The sequence below is a fragment of the Miniopterus schreibersii genome, assembly GCF_964146895.1.
Source record: "Miniopterus schreibersii genome assembly, chromosome: 2".
NCBI lineage: Eukaryota > Metazoa > Chordata > Mammalia > Chiroptera > Miniopteridae > Miniopterus > Miniopterus schreibersii.
In genome coordinates this window covers 173,602,906-173,622,756 of record NC_138102.1, presented here as the reverse complement: position 1 = coordinate 173,622,756, position 19,851 = coordinate 173,602,906, and the positions used below count along the sequence as shown (strand labels likewise).

Here is a 19,851-nt window from a genome sequence, read left to right as displayed (position 1 = left end):
CCTCCATCCACGCCTACACGTGCCCCCTTGAGACGGTGCCAGGTCCGTGCTTCCAGGGGCCACACTTAGTAAGTGCCCAGCCCACTGTCGGGTGATGCCCCCTCTTCTGTTTATTTTCTTCTTAGCTGCATGAACTATTCTGCTAAGGAACAGGGTGAACTGAGACTCATGTGTCAGTCTTGAAAACCCTATGAAGAAATAAGGAGCTGTCTTTTTTTCAAGGTTCTGTTTTCCTCCTCTCTCTACAGGAAACAGTGCAGGGAGCCGCTACGGCGCAGCAGGCGGGGGCACCGGGGGTTTGGGAGCTGTGCAGCCCTGGCAGTTTGGAGGAGGAATCAACAGTGTCTCTTACTGTAATCAGGGGTGTGCCAACTCCTGGCTCGCCGACAAGTTCTGTGACCAGGCCTGCAATGTCTTGTCCTGCGGGTTTGATGCTGGCGACTGTGGGCAAGGTACATTTATTGTCATTACCATCTATTGAGAATAAGGGGGTAAAAGTCCTTGGCGGGTAGAGAGCATTTGGGCTCATTGTTGTGATTTAAAGTAATTATTCTCTGCGTATCCCTTTCCCAGCCCTGTGTCCATCCTAGTAAGTTAAAAATAAGAGGACACAGATCTTTAGAGAACAGTGAATACTAAAGCTGCGTCTCTTCTTTTGTCATTCCAGTCTCATTTCTTTCTTTTTTTTTACTAAGCTGATTTAGCTTAGTTGACTTTATGTGGTGATGGCTTAATTTGGAAATAAGAGCAATAATTTATTATATAAGGACAGTTCTGATACTGGATCTTGTTGGTAGCTCATTAACAGACGTGGTTTTGGCAGACAGTTGTATTTGTTCACATGGACAGAAAGGTGGAAGTCGATCATTGGAATTTGCCATCAGAATGGTGCCCCCTCTCGGTAGTGAGTCAGACTCAGCGTCACTCCATGTTGATGACTGTGGCGGCTTCACCGAGTAAAACGAGCCCCATACCAGTAGCTCCTGTGTTAGAATTTCCCATGATTTTGAAGCCCGTTTAGAGTCACTGTCAGAAAGTGAAAGCTCAGCCCCTAAGAATGAAAGGAAAGGTGGGAAAAATGGCTGGTTTTTAAAAAGTCATGTTTGTGTTTTTTCCTCTAGATCATTTTCATGAATTATATAAAGTAACTCTTCTCCCAAACCAGACTCACTATGTTATTCCAAAAGGTGAATGCCTGCCTTATTTCAGCTTTGCAGAAATAGCCAAAAGGGGAGTTGAAGGAGCCTATAGTGACAACCCCATAATTCGACATGCTTCCATAGCCAATAAGTGGAAAACCATCCACCTCATAATGCACAGTGGAATGAACGCAACCACAGTATACTTCAACCTCACACTTCAGAACAGAAACAATGAGGAGTTCAAAATCCAGATAGCTGTCGAGGTTGACACAAGAGAGGAACCGAAACTGAACTCTACCACCCAGAGGTCTTACCAAACTTTGGTTAGCCCCGTAACGCCCCTTCCAGAGGTGGAGATCCCATTTGAGGATATTCCGGAAGAAAAGCGCTTCCCAAAGTTCAAGAGACGTGATGATAACACAACAGGGAGAGCGCAGGAGGAGGTGAGAATTCCCCTGCTGAATATTTCACTCCTTCCCAAAGAGGCCCAGTTGCGTCTCAGTAACTTGGATTTGCAGCTAGAGCGTGGAGACATCACAGTGAAAGGATACAACCTGTCCAAGTCAGCCCTGCTGAAATCGTTTCTGATGAACTCACAGGACGCTGAAGTAAAAATAAACCAGGCTGTCGTAGCAGATGAAAAAAATGAAAGCGTGGAGGCCCCACTGGCAAAACAGGTTCGCAAAAGCGCCTTGACAAACAGCTTAGGAGCGTTGGAGAGATTACATAGGTGGACTTTTCCAGCAGAGACCATACAAGCGAATGGCCTCTACCAGCATCAGACTCCACCTCCCGACTTGGAAACCAAACCAAGCTTTCGATCTGCAACTCAGACCCAAAAAGTAGGAGGTGGAAGTGTGTCCAAAGAAAAGCTCTCATCTCTGCTTGTTCCACCGAAAAACCAGGTGCCAAGAGAAAAGGAAATCATAGGGAAAGAACAAGACCGAAACAGAGTGGAGGACAATGCTGAAAGTCACATAGATGTTAATGAAGTATTACCTGGAAGAAAACTGCAATATCACACAGACGGTTACCTGGGCTTTTTGCCATGGGAGAAAAAAAAGTATTTCCAAGATCTTCTTGATGTAAGTTACACTCAGCCTTATTCCTTCCCACGCTCAGGAGCAACAGACAGCCTTGCCAGGGGTAATGATTTCATAATAGCTGTCATTTATTCAGCATGTCCCTGTGCCAGCCACTGGATTAAATGCTTTTCTTACGTGGTTTCACTTTAATTATCTCAATAACCCTAACAATAAAAAGAGCTCGTAAGGATTTCTACTATTGTTATCCCCACGTGATAGCTCAGTGTGAATGAGCAAGGGATTCAGCCAGGGGCATATCCCGAGTAAGTGTACAACTAGGATTGTGTCTTCTCTTTATTTGCCGTGTTGTGATTTCAAGAAATGCTTTTGCATACATTGCACGAGTCAGGTCTGCTATTTTCCCAGCTTTACTGATGAACAAAGCCAAGGTGCGAAGAAGTTCATTAGCTTCCCCAGCATCAATTGCAGCAGCAAGTCAGCGTGAGCCAGGCCTCCGAGCTGGAGTGCTCTCCATCCCATACCACGGCGGCCTCACGAGCTGGGCGGCATTTGCATGTCCCCCAAGTGCCGTTGCTCTGCTGACTGCTAGGGAACGCAACATGATCAGAACACAGGTGCTGCTAGTAGAGACTCAGAGAGCAAGTTGGGAGACAGGTGTGTGGGCGAGTAGTTGCAGCCATATGACAAGTGTCTCTTGAGGTGTGGGTAAGGAGTCCAAAGGGACAGTTCCTTAACTTTGCCTAGCAGTATGGGGAAGGCGTCCTTGAGGAAGTACCTGTGAGCTTACCTGCGAAGGGTGGGTCAGAGTTGATCGAATAAGAAAAATCCTGTGGTCTAGGCTGGGCTGTGAACAGAGCATAGCTGCGAGAGGATGTCAGGCAGGAAGAAAAGAGGAAGAGGGGAACTGTGTCTTACTCCTGTCGTTGTCTCCAGGAGGTCTCCTACCTGGCGCAGTAGGCATTGACCGATTGTTGAGTGAGGGACTGCAGAGTTCTTATCGAGGTTTATTTGCTCACTCTCCCCACCCCCACCCCCCTTTTTTTTTAATTGCAAAAGCACTATAGGCTGGTGGTAAAAATTGTAAGCCTTGCAAAAAAATGATAGTCAAAAAGGGAAAGGTCTCCCTCCTTCCTTCCTAATTGCCCTACTTGAGATACTCTTGTAGTTTGGTGAGTGTCCTTCCATTATTTTTCTGTAGGTGATGCAAACATATAAACTGTGTAGTTTCTGTTTTGCAACAGTGGAATTACACTGTGTAGTGTTGCAATAAATATTCTTGTACTCTTGAGGAAGTTACTATTTCTCTAGGTAGAACTGCGGTCTTAAAGGGTCTGGTACATACAAATTTCAGTATGTTCCTCTGATATGTTGTGCCACTTCTTACTTGGTCTTAAAGGGTCTGGTACATACAAATTTCAGTATGTTCCTCTGATATGTTGTGCCACTTCTTACTTCCACAGACAGAATGCAAGACTGCTTGTTTCTCCACAGGCTAACCAACACCAGTTATCAATCTCTACATTTTTATCTGTTTGAGAAACAAAAATATTTTATCTTCCGTAAAGTGTGTTCATGTTCTTTGCTCATTCAGTGTTGCCTCTCACTGGCTCTGATAGGTTTCTTTACACTTTATAATATCAACACGATTGTGTGGTGAAACCAGCTTTGTATTCTTATCCTTGTGTTCAAAACTCAAGTACTTGCTGCTTTGAAATCACCCATTGAAATAGATATCAAAAGTACTATCAAATTTATATATAAATAAGTTTTCTAAATGTTGCATTGAATTGGCTGTGAAATCTGCTCAATGACCAGTCCTTGACGACTACCCTATAAATAGACCTTCACACAGTGTTGTTCTCAGTGCTGGTGATACTTTCACTGAAATCCAGTTAGTCTTGCTCTTAGGGTCTTTGTTTCGTTGGTCCTCATGAACTGTTAGTGACTAGTTATCACATTCTATAAGATGACACCTTTATCTCCTGTTAACCAAGTAAGCTTGTGCACTAAATATAATGCTCTCTTACTCGGAATCCTCTTTTCAGGAAGAAGAGTCTCTGAAGACGCAATTGGCCTACTTTACTGATAGCAAACACACTGGGAGACAACTAAAAGATACATTCGCAGATTCCCTCCGATACGTAAATAAAATTCTAAACAGCAAGTTCGGATTCACGTCTAGGAAAGTCCCTGCACACATGCCTCACATGATCGACCGAATAGTTATGCAGGAATTGCAAGATATGTAAGTCTGGCTTGTGTTTGGGCTGCTTGCATGTGCTCAGAGCCAAGGCTGCTGGAAATTTACATCTTTAGCCATTGCGGCAGCATAGATGGACCCCAGAGAGAGAGCATTATGCTAAGTGAAATAAGCAGTCAGAGAAAGACAAGTACCATAGGATTTCACTCATATGTGGAATCTAATGAACAAAATAAGCTAATAAACAATAGAAACAGTCTCATAGATACAGAGAACAGATTGACAGCTATCAAAGGGGGGCTGTGTTACTGGGCTGGGTGAAAAAGGTGAAGGGATTAAGCAAAAAAAAAAAACAAAACAAAAAAACTTGTAGACAGAGACAACGGTATGGTGATTGCCAGAGGGAAAGGGAGGTGGGGGTACTAGGAGAGGACGGGGTGAATGGTGATGGAAGGAGACCTGACACGGGGTGGGGAGCACACAGTACAGTATACAGGTGGTGGGTCATAGAATTGTGCACCTGAAACCTGTATAATTTTATTAGCCAATATCACCCCCATAAATTCAATAAAAACAAATAATAGCAAAAATGAAAAAAGGGAAAAAAAGAAATTTACATCTTTGCTGTGCTAAATTTATGGCTCTAATATTTGATGACTAATAGGTTGAAGGTATCATCTAAATAAGTGGGAAGGAAAAAGATACTAACTCCAAACGTTAGGGAATGTAGGTATGTTAAATATCCCACGCTTATTACATGTTATATTTGTACAGGTTCCCTGAAGAATTTGACAAGACGTCATTTCACAAAGTGCGCCACTCGGAGGATATGCAGTTTGCCTTTTCTTATTTTTACTATCTCATGAGTGCAGTTCAGCCACTGAATATATCTCAAGTTTTTGATGAAGTTGATACCGACCAATCTGGTGTCTTATCTGACAGAGAAATCCGAACACTGGCTACCAGAATTCATGACCTGCCTCTAAGTTTGCAGGTGTTATATTTTTTTCCTTAAACTTTGTGTCATTTTAAAGCGAAACTTTTAATTTCGATACTTTCTATACTTTCTCTCCCCCGCCCTACATATTTCAGTGTAATGCAAGTAATTTTTAATAGTTTGCAAGGGTGTTCACAAGTAGTCCATGTTTAGTGCCAGAATTAAAACCAAGCTTGAAGTTCATATTTTCTGAGATTCCTTTTTAAGGCTTGCAGTGGGGATTGCTATTGTTTTGTGTGGAAAAGAGCCAGACCATATCTGCACATAAGATTCTTGTGACAGGTTCATTCAGGGCCTTCCAGTGTGACTGACTAATATCTCAGCTAGTCCCCTCTGCCATGGCCTCTTCTAGTCCCAGGAGTATAAACTCTAACAGAGAGTGCCAGGAGGAGCCTAACTAACTACAGGACAGCCCGTCTGTTCATGCCTTGGCCCATTCTATGTAAAATGGTGCCTCACAGTTCAGGATGTTCCCCTTTGAAACAAAGATGAAATATTTGTGTTCATATTGTCTCATTCTGCTCTCTTTATCTTAAGAATCATAGTCAAACTCTCTTTGAAGATAGAATTTTAAAAAATTTTGGAGACTTTTATGTATTATTTATTTATTTATTTATAGTTTTTATTTTTAAACTACAATAATTACTTGTGCATAGAAGGTTTATCCTTTTATTTTGCTTTGTTAGGATTTAACAGGTCTGGAGCACATGTTAATAAATTGCTCAAAAATGCTGCCTGCTAATATCACTCGGCTGAGCAACATTCCAACAACCCAGGAAGCATACTATGACCCCAATCTGGTAAGTGACATGGGTTCTTTGATGTAAAACAGAAAGTATATCTTTGTTGGGTGTTATTTACATCATTTCTGTATGGCATTTCAAAAACTATAAGCAGGTTCTATATGACTTTGTTGGGAAGTAGTAGCACAGGTTATCCAGAATGTTTTATACCTTGCTTTGGAATATCTTTTCTCCTCCCTAATGGATTTTAAGCTAGTTTGGAATTAGTTGTTTATAGTCTATAAGCAGACTCCTTTTCACAAGGATGGTAGAAGATAGCTCCAAAGTATTGGCGTGGGAGACAGTCCGGAAGTTAAACATTAACCACGGAAGTATTCATCAAGTAGAATACTGCCTTTCATCAAAGCGAAGTTCCTTCCATGCTGGCACTTTCTTGAGCTTACTAGTAGGGCTGTGGATGATTTGCACACAAGGATATTGGAGTGCCACTTGGTTGAAATGATTAGAAAAATGTTGATTATAAGATGCATCTTTGTTTCAGAGAAGTGGGGGAAAATGTGCATTTAGAATTGATGGAACAAGGTATAATATAGCCATTAATGTGATGGGTACAGTAATATTTACTGCTCTATGGAAAAATATTTACAAAATAAAATTAGGTGGGGAAATAGTACCATATATACAGTATGATTTAAAGTGTGGAAAACTCCCAAATACCTTCACACACACTTTATAAAACACACTGCAAAAAGTAGTGGAAATGACAGTGGGTTAAATCATAGGTGGTTTTAAATTTCTTTTTTCATACTGATATTTTCCATATTTTGTATAATGAGCAGCTTTCAGTTTCATAATTAGAATAAAATGTTATTTAAAAATTTACCATCTTGCAGATGTTCAAGCCATATATAAATAATTAAAAAGAATTTTTTAATGTTTTTATTGATTTTTAAGAGAGAGAGGAAAGGAGAGGGAAAGAGAGATAGAAACATTAATAACAAAAACATCAATTGGCTGCCTCCTACATGCCCCCTACCAGGGATTGAGCTTGCAACCCAGGCACATGCCCTGACCGGGAATCGAACCCATGACCTCTAGGTGCGTGGGACAACACTCAGTGAACTGAGCCACACCTGCCGGGCATAAATAATTTATACTTAACAGCAGGTAAGACATTCATAAATGAATATAGAGAAGAGTAATAAATTAGTTAAAAATCTGGTTCCTGACAGAAGGAAATCGTTCATTTAGCAATCATTGTGCACGCCAGACACTGTGTCCCTCACTCCAGCTCTCAGAGAGCCCTATTAAGGCCTGCTCATGAGTGTGACAAGCAGCAGCTGTCAGACAGGTCAGCACAGGAGCTAACAGAATACATAGACAAACTATAGGTATTGCCAATCATGTGCTGGTTAGTTTAGCGTAATACGTGCCACTTAAAACTTTATTTACAAAATGGGCAGTTAGCCAGCAGGCCATAGTGTGCCAATTTGACTTTAGCCCTAGCCAGTTTAGCTCAGTGGCTAGAGTGTCGGCCTGTGGACTGAAGGCTCCTAGGTTCAGTTCCGGCCAAGGGCACATATCTTGGTTGTAGGCTCGATCCCCGGCCCCGGGTTGGGTCGCCTGCAGGAGGCAACCAATCGATGCGTCTTTCCACATCGATGTTTCTCTCTCTCCCCGCCTCCCACTCTCTCTGAAAAGCAATGGAAAAAACGTCCTCAGATGAGAATTTTAAAATATCCTGATTACTTAGTCTTTGGGTGCCCTCTTAAATTTTGCACCCGAGCTGAATGCTTCCCTTGCTTCACTCTAGTCTTGTCCCCTGTTGTAATGTCTGTCTTTTCTCACAGCCACCCGTCACTAAAAGTCTGGTAACCAACTGTAAACCAGTAACTGATAAAATTCACAAAGCATATAAGGACAAAAACAAATATAGGTAAGTAGACGTACAATTTTCTCTTTGTTTAGTTTAAGAATAATTGTAAGAGTCTAGTATTTTCATAGTTTTACAGTAGTTTATTAAGCATCTTTTTAAAATTTATGTGAGATTGGTTTTTTTAGTAATAATCAAAGATGAACTCATTCTGAGGATGCTGAGTCTGTTAAAGCTTTATAAAATGTTTTTCTTATTGAAGATCTGTCCTATCTGTATAAATATTTACACTCTTTAAATATATTTGGTAATTAGGTTTGAAATCATGGGAGAAGAAGAAATTGCTTTTAAAATGATTCGTACCAATGTTTCTCATGTGGTTGGCCAATTGGATGATATAAGAAAAAACCCCAGGTACCACTTTTTTTTAAAATTAATAAACTTTTTTTTCTATTTTATTTATTTTAAAATATATTTTATTGAATTTATTGGCATTACATTGATTAATAAAATTACATAGGTTTCAAGTGTACAATTTTATAACACTTCATCTGCAGAGTGTATTGTGTGTTCACCACCCCAAGTCTGGTCTCCTTCTGTCACCACTTACCCTCCTTTTGCCCTCTCCTACCTGCTCCTGCCTCCTTTCCCTCTGGTCATCACCATACTGTTGTCTGTGTCTATGAGGGGTTTTTTCTTAATCCCTTCACCTCTTTTACCCAGCCCCCCAACCCCCCTCCCCACACACACCTGTTCTTGCCTCAGGAGCCAGCAATTTCACTTCTGAGAATATATCTGAAGACACCCAAAACACTGATTCGAAAGAATATATGCAGCCGTATGTTCATTGCAGCACTACTTACAATAGCTAAGATCTGGAATCAGCCCTAGTGTCCATCAGTAGGTGAGTGGATAAAAAAGCTGTGAGCCCTGCCGGGCGTGGCTCAGCAGTTAAGCATCAGCCTAGGATCCAGAAGGTCACGGTTTGATTCCTGGTTAGGGCACATGCCCGGGTTGCGGGCTCCATCCCCAACAGGGGGCGTGCGGGAGGCAGCTGTCAATGACTCATCGTTGATGTTTCTCTCTCTCTCTTACTCTCTCTGAAATCAATAAAGATATATATATATAAAAAAGCTGTGATACATTTACACAATGGAATACTACTTGGCCATAAAAAAGAAGGAAATCTTACCTTTTGCCATAGCATGGATGGACCTAAAGGGTATTATGCTAAGTGGAATAAGCTAGTCAGAGAAAGATAAACTTTATTTTATTTATTTATTTATTTATTTATTTATAAATGTCTTTATTGATTTCAGAGAGAGGAAGGGGGAGAGAGAGAAGCATCAATGATGAGAGAGTCATTGATCGGCTGCCTCCTGCATGCCCCTACTGGGGGTCAAGTCCACAACCCAGGCATGTGACCTGACCAGGAATCAAACCATGATCTCCTGGATCATAGGTCAGTGCTCAACCACTGAGCCACACTGGCTGGGCAATAAACTTTATTTTTTAGAGCACTTTTAGTTCAGCAAAATTGAGAAAGTACAGAGAATTTCCATAACTTTAAAAATTATCTTTAGTCATACAAATAAACATGAAAAAAAAGGCAGTAGGACTAGAGAGAAGGGAGTGACTTACTTCTTTTGGGAGTAGATGGAAATACCTGATGGGGAGGTAGCTTTTGAACTAAGAGATAGGAGTTGCGAGTTGAGACAGGGTTCCCCCATTCAGTGGGACTGGCACGAACTTTTAAAAGCCCAGTGACATGAACTGTTCAGTGAGGCTAAGGGGTGGACGGTATCGTGGGGGCGGTAAGACCAGACAGCTGGGACTCATAGCATTTCTAAAAATGTGCTTCCAGAGAAGTTGTTTTGGTGGTTAGATGTATCTTTGCAATTCAAATTAAAGTTCATATTAGTTTCTGTGGAAAAATAAATGTGTTGCCATAAATGTGAAAATTTATCCAGTAAACTGCAGCCATTCTTTGGGGATGAACAGATGTTCAGGTTTACATAGCCTTGAAATTCTAGCCTGGCCCCCTAACAGTTGCCTTAAATAGTTTGATAAAATGGGTTAAAATCTGCATTTTCGAGTTTTGAACTTCAGTGGGAAATAGGTATTTCATCAGTTTTCTGCAAAGAAAGGACCCTGTCATATAAAATTAAATATTTTTTTTATCTGAGTCTTTTAAATGCTTTTGAAAGTCTTCAGTTTTATACCTCATTTAAATTATGATTTTAATGGTAACTGATTAGAGATGTAAAAATTCTAGACATTTTAAAGCCATGGTAGTTTTTCCAAAAATCTCATTCTTGTTTGGGGGAGCAGAAATTAGAATTTTGAGAAAAATGAAAATATCTGTAGTGCTTATTTAGTGTATTTAGTAATTGAGAAAAATACCTTATTTTCTACATATAACAAATATTTCCCATTGGCCAAGTAAACAATAAGCCATAATAATCACAAAGCCTGTAGCTCCCTTTGCACATGCTGTTCCCTCTGTCTTGAATGTCTTGCTCTAATTTTTAAAAATAATTTTAACTCTGAAAATCAATTTCAATGTGTTTTTGCCTTCCTCATTCTGTTGATGTCCCCTCTCAGTCATTAGTGATCTGTACACCATGTGAGAATTTGCAGGTTTTAGTTGTATCCCATACTTTTATGTCTTTGTTCCAGTTTGAAAGTTGTTGGGTGAGAGAATTCATAGACCTCCGTGGTACATAAAGGACAGGGTTTTACTAAACAGACACATGGCAAGCTGGATCTTCCGGCAGTGTCTGCCAGGCCCAGGTAGCTCCTGTGACCCTGAACAGATTTTATTGTTTTTAACTCTTACGTGTTTTGTTTTACTTTTATGGGAGCTCATGTCAGGAGTGGAAAATCAGTCTTTTGACTTAAATGGGAAGTTGGATTTGAGGTCTTTATTAGATTTAAGTTTGGTGGGGGTTTTTGGTTTGGTTTTGTGGGGTTTTTTGTTTTTTTTAGCAAGTGTACTCCAAAAATGGTGTTATCCTTACCTACTGTTTTAATGGACCCTTGGTTTAGTGACTCACTTTGAAGGCAAAACAGTAGGGGAGCACACTGTAATCTGCCTTTTGCCAGACCTCTAGCATTTTACAGCTTGGTTGGGGAAATACTAAGAAATCATCGAACTCATAGAATCTATAACTATAAGGCTATCTGAATTTTGTACTTAAGTATACTTAGTAATATAACTATCAATTCAGAGAACTTGGTTTTAGGTACTGTAATTTTTCCCTGGCTGCTAACATAATGACCTGGTCAGTAAACTACATTTATTGAACAGTTAATTGGGGACATGCTAAGTGGAAATCATTCACTTATTCCATAGTTAGAAGGCACACTTAAGATTATCTTTCCTAGCTCTTTTACAGGTGAGGACTATCCAAAGAAAAATTTTACAGAATATCACTGCCTCAGAGAATCACATCAGTAAATGTAACATCTTGGGACATAAATCCATTTAAAATATTTTTGGAATCCCCATTTTCTTGTTTTGTGAGGTCAGGATCATCCTTATGATACCCAGTAACCTTGGGTCTCTATTATTCTCAGGAAGTTTGTTTGCCTGAATGACAACATTGATCATAATCATAAAGATGCCCAGACAGTGAAAGCTGTCCTCAGGGACTTCTATGAATCCATGTTCCCTGTCCCATCCCAGTTTGAGTTGCCAAGAGAGTATCGGAACCGTTTTCTTCATATGCATGAGCTGCAGGAGTGGTAAGTGCTCATGGTTCGTATATGTGTGTGTGTATTTTGTTTCAGAGTGATGACATTTCTTTAATGTGTTGTTTGCTCTGTAAAATACACTTATAGTTTTTATTGAGCTTAATTGTTGAAATACACCTTTTACTAAGCTCTCACTGGCTGAGCTTATCTGCTGAGCCTTGGTCATTGTCATCACGGCCATCAGAGTAGCTACCTTGCTTCTTGAGCACCTGCTACATGGCAGACACTGTGCTGGCAATATATTTACTTTAGTCTTTACAACTAAAGGTACCACTATAGCCACATCACAGATGAGAATGTCGTAGTAGAAGCTGAGTGACTTGCTCAGGGTGAAGTAGCTGATGAGTGGCAAGTCCAGCCTGATTCCCCTCCTGTTTCCCACCTCACCCCCCGCTCCCCCACCCCCACACAGTCCACTCCATTTCAAAGTTGCTTCATAATGTTTCCTTCATCTTTTATTTTCAGCTTCTAGCACTTAAAGATAATCTTATCTTTCAGTGTAGGGAGATGTTGAACCCCGTCCCTGGCCGCCCGCCCCACGCTGGGTACTAGGGTTGGAGGCACAGAGCTGAGCAAGAGGGCTCTTGAGCCGCCAGGGGAGGTTGTGAAGGGCTGTGTCTGAGTTAGACTTCTTTCTTTAGAGAATGGCGCTCCCCAGGAGAGGTTTTTTTGTCTTGATCAGACTTCATGATTTGGAAAGATAATTCACGGTAGTGTGGGGGTGGGACTGGTGAGGAAGTTGTTTGGAGTGACTAGTGTTGTCTGGGAGCTGGAGGCAGGGAGACAAGTAATAAGCACTTCAGTTGTCCTGAAACACAGTCAAGGTGTGAACCGAGGACATAGTCCAGGGAGTAAAGAGAAAGCAGTGGGCAGAATTAGGGGAGATTTGAGAGAAGAAGTTAGAATTCTTTAGTGTCTTGGAGTTTGGTGAGACAATTAGCACGTGTATTGATAATATCTATATATTTTTCTTTTGATAAGGAGAAGCTATTACTAAATAATGGCTCTTGTCTTCCAGAAATGACTGGAATGGCTTCTCACCATTTTCTCTTTTCTTTAGTTCAGAGGAGAAAGAACTTGGATGGTTTCAAGTGTTCAACACTCCCCAGGTGCAGTCTGTGACTGAAGTCACCTTCAGGAGCTCAGTCACATAAGAAAGGAGTGGGCTGAGAGCAGCTTGAGAGAGCTTGGGCTTCTGAGCTGTACAGACGGAAGAATCAGGCGGAGGGTGCTCTTTGCGGCTCCCTGGTCTGGGCTCCCTCCTCCTCCCGCTTCTGCACCACCTCTTACTGCTGACCCACCTTCACTGCCCTGCTTGCTAGAAACTTCCCTTCTCCTCTTTCCTTTCGGGACACAGTGCTCTTGAGTCCCCTGTCATCTTCCCCTGGTTTCCGGATTGGCTTTCTTCTTGTTCCCCTTTGTTGAGGGTAGCAGTGTCTGGTGTTTTTATCTCTGCTGGTAGTCTTTGAGCCCTCTTCAGGGGCAGAGGTGGTGTCTTGTGTCTGAGTCCATGGTGCCTTCTTAGCACATAGTAGGTGCTTAGTGGATGGGTGGCTGAGGGAAGCTTGGTTTACCTCCAGCTATTATAGGACTCTCTAGTTCCTGGGCCATTCATCAGCTGTGTTACAGTCTATGGCTTCTTCGCTCTTTAAATTACACAGATTCTGAATGATGCTGTAGACATTAGAACTGACTGAAGCTTGTTATGATCAACAGACGTAGGACATACAGCAGGAACAAGTGAGTGGGAGAGAGCACCACTATGAATATGTGACGTGAGGTAGAGTCATCTACTGCCAGACAGCTGTGACTGAGAATCAGCACAGAGACCTGAATTTGGTAGTTATTAGCATATCTTCCAAGCCTTATTTATTTAAACTTCATAATAAATTATTTATTTTCAACTTACAGATAAGGAAACTGCTATATTGCCTCTCTTTATATACCCCAGGATTCTGTCTCCAAGTCCAGTTGATTGTACTCTCAGAATATTTCTTCTGTGGCTTGTTTCTTTCCACTCTCACTGCCCCTCGCTCCTTTCTCATGCCTGGACTAAGGCGACTGCCTGTGTTTGGTCATCTGCTGGTGACATCATCCTTCAAATGGTCACAGTTTTCATACACCCCCTGTTTCATCCACTTTTCCACTGGAGTAATGTTCAAACCCCATTACATGATTTTCCAGACAAACCGAAGTTCGTGCCCACCTGCTGTTGGGCCCCTGGTGTAGCTCTCCCTGATTCCACGGTGCCTGGCTGCATTCAGTTCTATGGGACTTGGCTTTCCCTCCCCGCCTTCAAGGCTTAAATGAAATGTCCCTACCTCTGAGATGCTTTCTTCATTTCTCTAAGTTTTCCCACAAGACTTTGCTTTGGATAATACATATTTCTCTCCATCTTGTGTGATGGTTAGTTGTCTGCATGTCAATGACTTCCCAGGCTTATAAACACTTGAGAGCAGGAAATTCATCTTGTCCATCTCTCTGTAGCCACAGGAAGTATTTATTGAGTGACTGAGTGAAAAAGTGAATATGAATGAATAATTAAAAATGAATGAAAGTATGCTTTTGTTTAAATGCCAGAAGTAATTTTCTTTAGAAGTTTCTTCTCTGCCTGAATAACTTTTACTAATTCAAATATAATGAAAAATTGGAACTCAGGTTGGAAATGAGTATTGTGGTAACATTTTAGAATTGCCTCCAAACAATGTTTTTCAGTGTCACATGGTTGTCTTTGCTAAACTGGTATATAAATAACTCTAAGTAATATTGTGAAACCACGCACAGAGCTACACAATTGCTTTCTTCTCTCTCTGAACAGGAGAGCATATCGAGATAAATTGAAGTTTTGGACTCATTGTGTACTAGCAACATTGATCATGTTTACTGTATTCTCTTTTTTTGCTGAACAGGTAAGTTTTACATATTTTATGTAGGGATCAAACAGTATTTTCTGATATATCAGTATCTGATTCTTTTAGAAAATTATGTAAAGTCACAAGAAAATTTGAATTTCTTCTGTTGGTTTATAGCTTATGTGTCACTATGTCAAATACATTTCATAATATTCAGGCGTCACACATAATAGCCTTCATCTGTCTTCTAGATCCATTACCTGGGCCTCAATAGATTAACTTGCAGACTTCAAGCTAAAGCTGAAAAGCTCTCAGTACTTTTAACCAAAAACCACCGAGAATCCTCATCTGATACTGTTTTTGAAAATGGGTCTTCAATTTTTCTTTCTTTCTTATAATCTTACTAAAAGTGACTGAAGTATCTTATCTTTATTTTTCCCACTTAAATTTTTTTTGAGTTGCTGAGACTTTTCCATGTAGGCACGACTTCCTTCAGGTGAGGTTCCAGGAGTAGGGGGCAGATTTCTGATGTAAAGAGAAAGGGGCAAGAGAATCCTTATTAGGCCCAGGTGTGAAATGCTCTGAAGAGAAAGGATTGAAGAGGGAAGGGAGCGGTGTCTGGACGACCTGACTTGTGCAGAGCAAGTGAGCCTAGTCTCAGCCTCTTTTCCAGGTGACTTAGTGGAGCTTTTTTCAGCTGTGACTTATGGGAAACTTACGCTGAAAATATTTTCTTACCTTGAGAAGGAGGAGGAGATGAAGTACTGAGCTTTAGGATAAACAGTGCCTGGGCTTCCTGCCGCAGAGGGGGACATTGAGGAAACGGAGAATTGGGCAGGCGAGCAGGACTGCTCCCCAGGGAATATAAATCTTGTTCTTGATATTTGTTGCCATTGTTCCTGGCAGGTAAAAATCTTAAAGAAAAAAAATCTCAAAAAGACTGCACCTGCTTTTAGAACAGGAGTCCAGTGAGGAACTTGTGAGCCTGCTGTGCTCGCCTGCGGTGGGGTAGGAGTGACCGTGGGTGAAAGGAGCAGCTGGTGGCAGTGAAAAGGAACAGGGGGCCATCTTTCATCTGTGTCGTTTATACCAGCTGAGAACGGAACCAGAGGGGCAGGAGGAGGGGAAAGGGAAGAAAAGAATGAATCTCCTCTCCTCTTTATCCCCTTGAACCAAATTCCTTGACCTCTGCCATGCCCACAGACAGACCACCCAGTGCTGCCTCTTCCTCTGCCCCAGAATCCCAGCTCATCATTCAGACCCTGGGGGTTTGTTCTTGGGCACAGCCCTGCCTTCTCCTTGAGATGAGGGGTAGACAGTAGAATCCCAAATTGAAACCATAAAAACACATTTCTTTTTTTCACCAGAACTTTATTTTAATGGTGGTCAAGTTTCTATTTTAGATATATCATGAATAAACTGTTTCGGTGAGAAAGAAATATTTATCCAAATTCTTTTTTAAATTATTTATTTATTTTAAAAAAATATTTAATTGATTTTTAGAGGGAGAGGAAGGGAGAGGGGAGAGAAAGAAACATTGATGTGAGAGTAGAACATCGATCGGCTGCCTCTTGCACACCCCCTACAGGGGATCGAGCCCACAACCCAGGCATGTGCCCTTACCAGGAATTGAACCAGCAATTTTTTGGTGCACTGGATGACGCTTACCCAACGGAGCCACATGGACCAGGGCCCAGATTCTTAGCTAGTAAATTACAAATGAACTTCTTGCCTTGCAACCCGTTCATAAATTGGGTATTGCCTGTATTTTCAAATGACTGTTGCTCTGTTTATAGGGAGAAATGGTGACAGGATTCTATCTTGCATCTCATCATTTTTAAGCCTAGAGACAGAGTCTTAATGGCTAAGCAGAGCCAGTTTCCTTCAATAGAAAGACTTGACAGGCATCTTGAAAATGACTGCTTGGTAATCACTGTAAAAATCTGTCGCTATTGGTCTTTAAAAAGTGAAGCTTGGACCAAAATAATTTTAATCCTTATGGGTTTAAGTATCTTGTAGGCACATATCCAGGTATATTAACTGTCCAAAGCCAAACAAAAGCAGCGATTGATTTTGTTTTGGGGGAAGAATACCGAGACTCGTTTGCTGTCTGTTTTTATGTGTAAGACTGTGGACATGGTTAAGGTCATATGACTCTCAGAAACTTCAAAGTTTGTCAGAATGGAAATTAAAATTTAGCTTCTGTCTTTCATCATTTAGTTAATTGCCCTTAAGAGGAAGATATTTCCCAGAAGGAGGATACAGAAAGAAGCGAGTCCTGATCGAATCCGGGTATAGAAGACCTTCCTTGGAAAGTCACCTACCTCAGCACTCACTGAGCGTTTGGAAGCTTCAGTCGCAGGACGCCTTCAGGAGGCGATGCTTAGCCGCTGGGCCCGGAGGGGGAGGCAGCCAGCGCAGTGCTTGTTTCGTGGCAGAGTGGAGCCTGTTGACCGGGAATTGTGAAAATGCGTGTTGAGCAAGTTCTGAACTGGTTTTACTCTGAAAGCATTTGCTCACAGACCTGGCGTTCTTTAACAAAGAGGCCCGCTGACTGGAAGGAGACAGCTCCAAGTTCCCACGCGACCATGGCCATCTCGCTCCAACAGAAGCCCAGGCCGCTTGCGGTGGCCGAGGGACCTGTCTTTGCATTCCAAAGCCTTTTGCTGTGGTTTTACATTTGTGGTCTTTTGTTCTCCTTTTTTCCATTTCTCGTTTTTAAAATAAGTAGCTACTAAGTTAACTAGTTGTTCTTGCTTCTGAAGAATTGGGATGTCTAAACATGTTTTTATAGATGTTATTTAAATAATGCAGCAATACCACCTATTGGCAATATCTAAATTATGAATTTTATTAATGTTTTAAGACTGTTAAGTGGTCTTCACTGACTGATAATTACTGACAAGTTCAAAGACTGACATCTGGAATACTTTGTCCTTGTTATTTTAGCCCCTAAGAATACTGTGATTTCATGTGGAATTATAAAGGGCTAGAGTTAAAGTAGCAGAGCTACTTTTCAGATGTAATTATGTTTTGGAAGTGTACATATTCAAACAGAAGTGCCTCATTTTAGAAATGAGTCCTGCTGATGGTACTGGCACCTTACAGTGTTGTCTTTTATTACACCCATCAGTATATTCCAATTGGTTTCATATAATGCAGGGATCAGCAAACTTTTTCTGTAAAAAGCCACATAGTAAATACTTGCAGGTCATATCTGTGTCTCTTACATTTTCTTCTTTGCTGTTTAGTTAGTTTAAAATATTTTTTTAAACTTTAAAAATGTCAATACCATGTTTAGCTTACAGCTGTACAAAAACAGGCCCCCAGCTGGATTTGGCCCACAGGCCATTGTTTGCTGACCATTGGGATAGAGAATTAGTATTTTTATGTATGGGTAAGCCCTGACATTCAGCCATATTTTATTTATGTCATTATGCATTAGATTTCTGGAGACCAGATTCCATGAGTCCTTTTCGAACTCTGACAGGTATTTTAGATCAGGATCTCAACAGTATTCTTTCAAAATGGCACACATATTTTGTAAAAAGAACTTGTGATGTAAATATTGTGTTAGTGCTGTAAGAGTTATGTATTTCAAAAACTAGTCTCATAACAACTTACAATTTGTCTGATGCTTTGATTTTTAAATCTTTGAGGAGTGAGTTTATTGTAATCCAGATTCAAGAGTCACTTGAATGCTTATACAGTGTGTGAGAGTCTGCTCTGAACACTACTGAAAATAAGTGAAAAGTAGTGTAAGGCCATGGATGTATTATAACATACTGGAGAATGTCATTTTGTAGGGGGGAAATAAATTCTAAATGGGATTTATCATATGGTAAAAAATTTAGTGAGTATCTGGAGATCATTTCAAAAGTAAAGAATTTATTCTAGAAAGGTAAAGAAATGACTGGGTGGGAAGGAGACGTCTGTGGTTTTGTGAATATAGTTCACATCTAATTAGGAGTTTAATAGATAATGGGATCGGTCACAGAATCATAGAATATTCATAGACTCATTCATAGAATATTGATAGACTCATTCATCTAATGATTCTATAGAATCATTAAGGACAGAGAAACCTCAGAAGTTGATGAGTAGACAAGTGGTTTCAAAATCGTTAAAGCCTCAGAATCATTTTAGTGCAAATGAAATTCTATTGAAGGCCAGTACATCATACAGAAGAAGGAAAGCTGCTCATCTTGCTTGACCCCACGGTGGTGTCTCCAAACTCGCAGGCCCCACAGGCAGAGTTTCAAAACTGCCTGGACCATACCCTGCATTTTATCATCGAGGGTACCAGGGTCATGAAGATTATGTGACTTGCCCAAGGTCTGACAGCCAGTTATAGGCAAGGGTGGATTGGAGCCCAGGTTGTCTATCGCTTTTCTCCCATCCCCTCCAGGCCATGTTGACTCCCCATGACAATGTCACAAGCAGGTGAAGCACCCACTCTCTGCAGTCAGAATTCTGGGGTTTGAGTCCTGAATCCTGGACATTGTTTCCTATGATTCAGTTTTCTAAAATGTGGGAGGCAATGCTGGTGTCTAAAGGAAATGGCATATGTAATACACCTGGTTAATGGCAGTGGTGATGATGGCAGTGTTGAAAATTTTTGTAAAGGATCATTAATTATCCAGCCAGGGGTGAAGTTTTCAGTGTAGTCAGGATAAAATGATTACACTGCATTTAGCTAAGTGACACATTTTTTAATTAAAAAAAATTTTTTTCGCCTACTTTTTTTCAAAAGCTTTTTTTTTTTTTTTTTTTAAGATTATTTCTACACATTCCACAAAGTATACACCTAATGACTGACAGATCAAGGATCTAAAAGGAAAGAGCAATCACAATTCAGGTCAAAACACTTAAGAGAGAAACAGCACCAACTCCATAAAAATTCCTCCAGATTATAGAAAAGAGAATGAAAACACTGACTCATTCCTTGAGGTCAAGGCAACCCCACACCAAAGCCTGGTTCAGTTACCACAAGAAAGGAAAACCACAGGCCATCGCCCTCATGAATCCCAAACAAAGCACTAGCAAGCCCAATTCTTTTATTTCCCAAAGGAGCGATTCTTTACGGTCAAGGTGAGTCCACCCCAGGAACGCAAGGTTGGCCCAACGCTTGAAAGTCAGTGCAATTCCCATGACCAGGACCTAAATTAAAAGAGAAATTGCATGATAATCTCAATGGTCCTTTCTTAAAAAAAAAAAAAAAAAGTATACAACTTTAAAAAGT

General features: G+C 40.8%; 1 protein-coding gene across 4 annotated transcripts in view; it reads left to right on the top strand.

Annotated features, from left to right (window-relative positions):
- Nucleotides 1–19,348, top strand: part of GNPTAB (N-acetylglucosamine-1-phosphate transferase subunits alpha and beta) — a 60,858-nt gene extending 41,510 nt beyond the window's left edge. For 3 of the 4 annotated variants that reach the window (XM_081127982.1, XM_081127983.1, XM_081127985.1), the window contains 10 exons: nucleotides 249–452; nucleotides 1,122–2,227; nucleotides 4,234–4,433; nucleotides 5,163–5,382; nucleotides 6,072–6,185; nucleotides 7,979–8,064; nucleotides 8,317–8,415; nucleotides 11,581–11,748; nucleotides 14,576–14,666; nucleotides 16,830–19,348. In XM_081127982.1, coding sequence (XP_080984108.1) covers nucleotides 249–452; nucleotides 1,122–2,227; nucleotides 4,234–4,433; nucleotides 5,163–5,382; nucleotides 6,072–6,185; nucleotides 7,979–8,064; nucleotides 8,317–8,415; nucleotides 11,581–11,748; nucleotides 14,576–14,666; nucleotides 16,830–16,907 — 2,366 coding nt within the window. In that variant the 3' untranslated portion in view covers nucleotides 16,908–19,348. Of the gene's footprint in view, nucleotides 1–248; nucleotides 453–1,121; nucleotides 2,228–4,233; nucleotides 4,434–5,162; nucleotides 5,383–6,071; nucleotides 6,186–7,978; nucleotides 8,065–8,316; nucleotides 8,416–11,580; nucleotides 11,749–13,473; nucleotides 13,560–14,575; nucleotides 14,667–16,829 lie in introns of those variants that run through there. The other variant, XM_081127984.1, reaches the window with a different exon arrangement.
- Nucleotides 19,349–19,851: the final 503 nt, after the last annotated feature.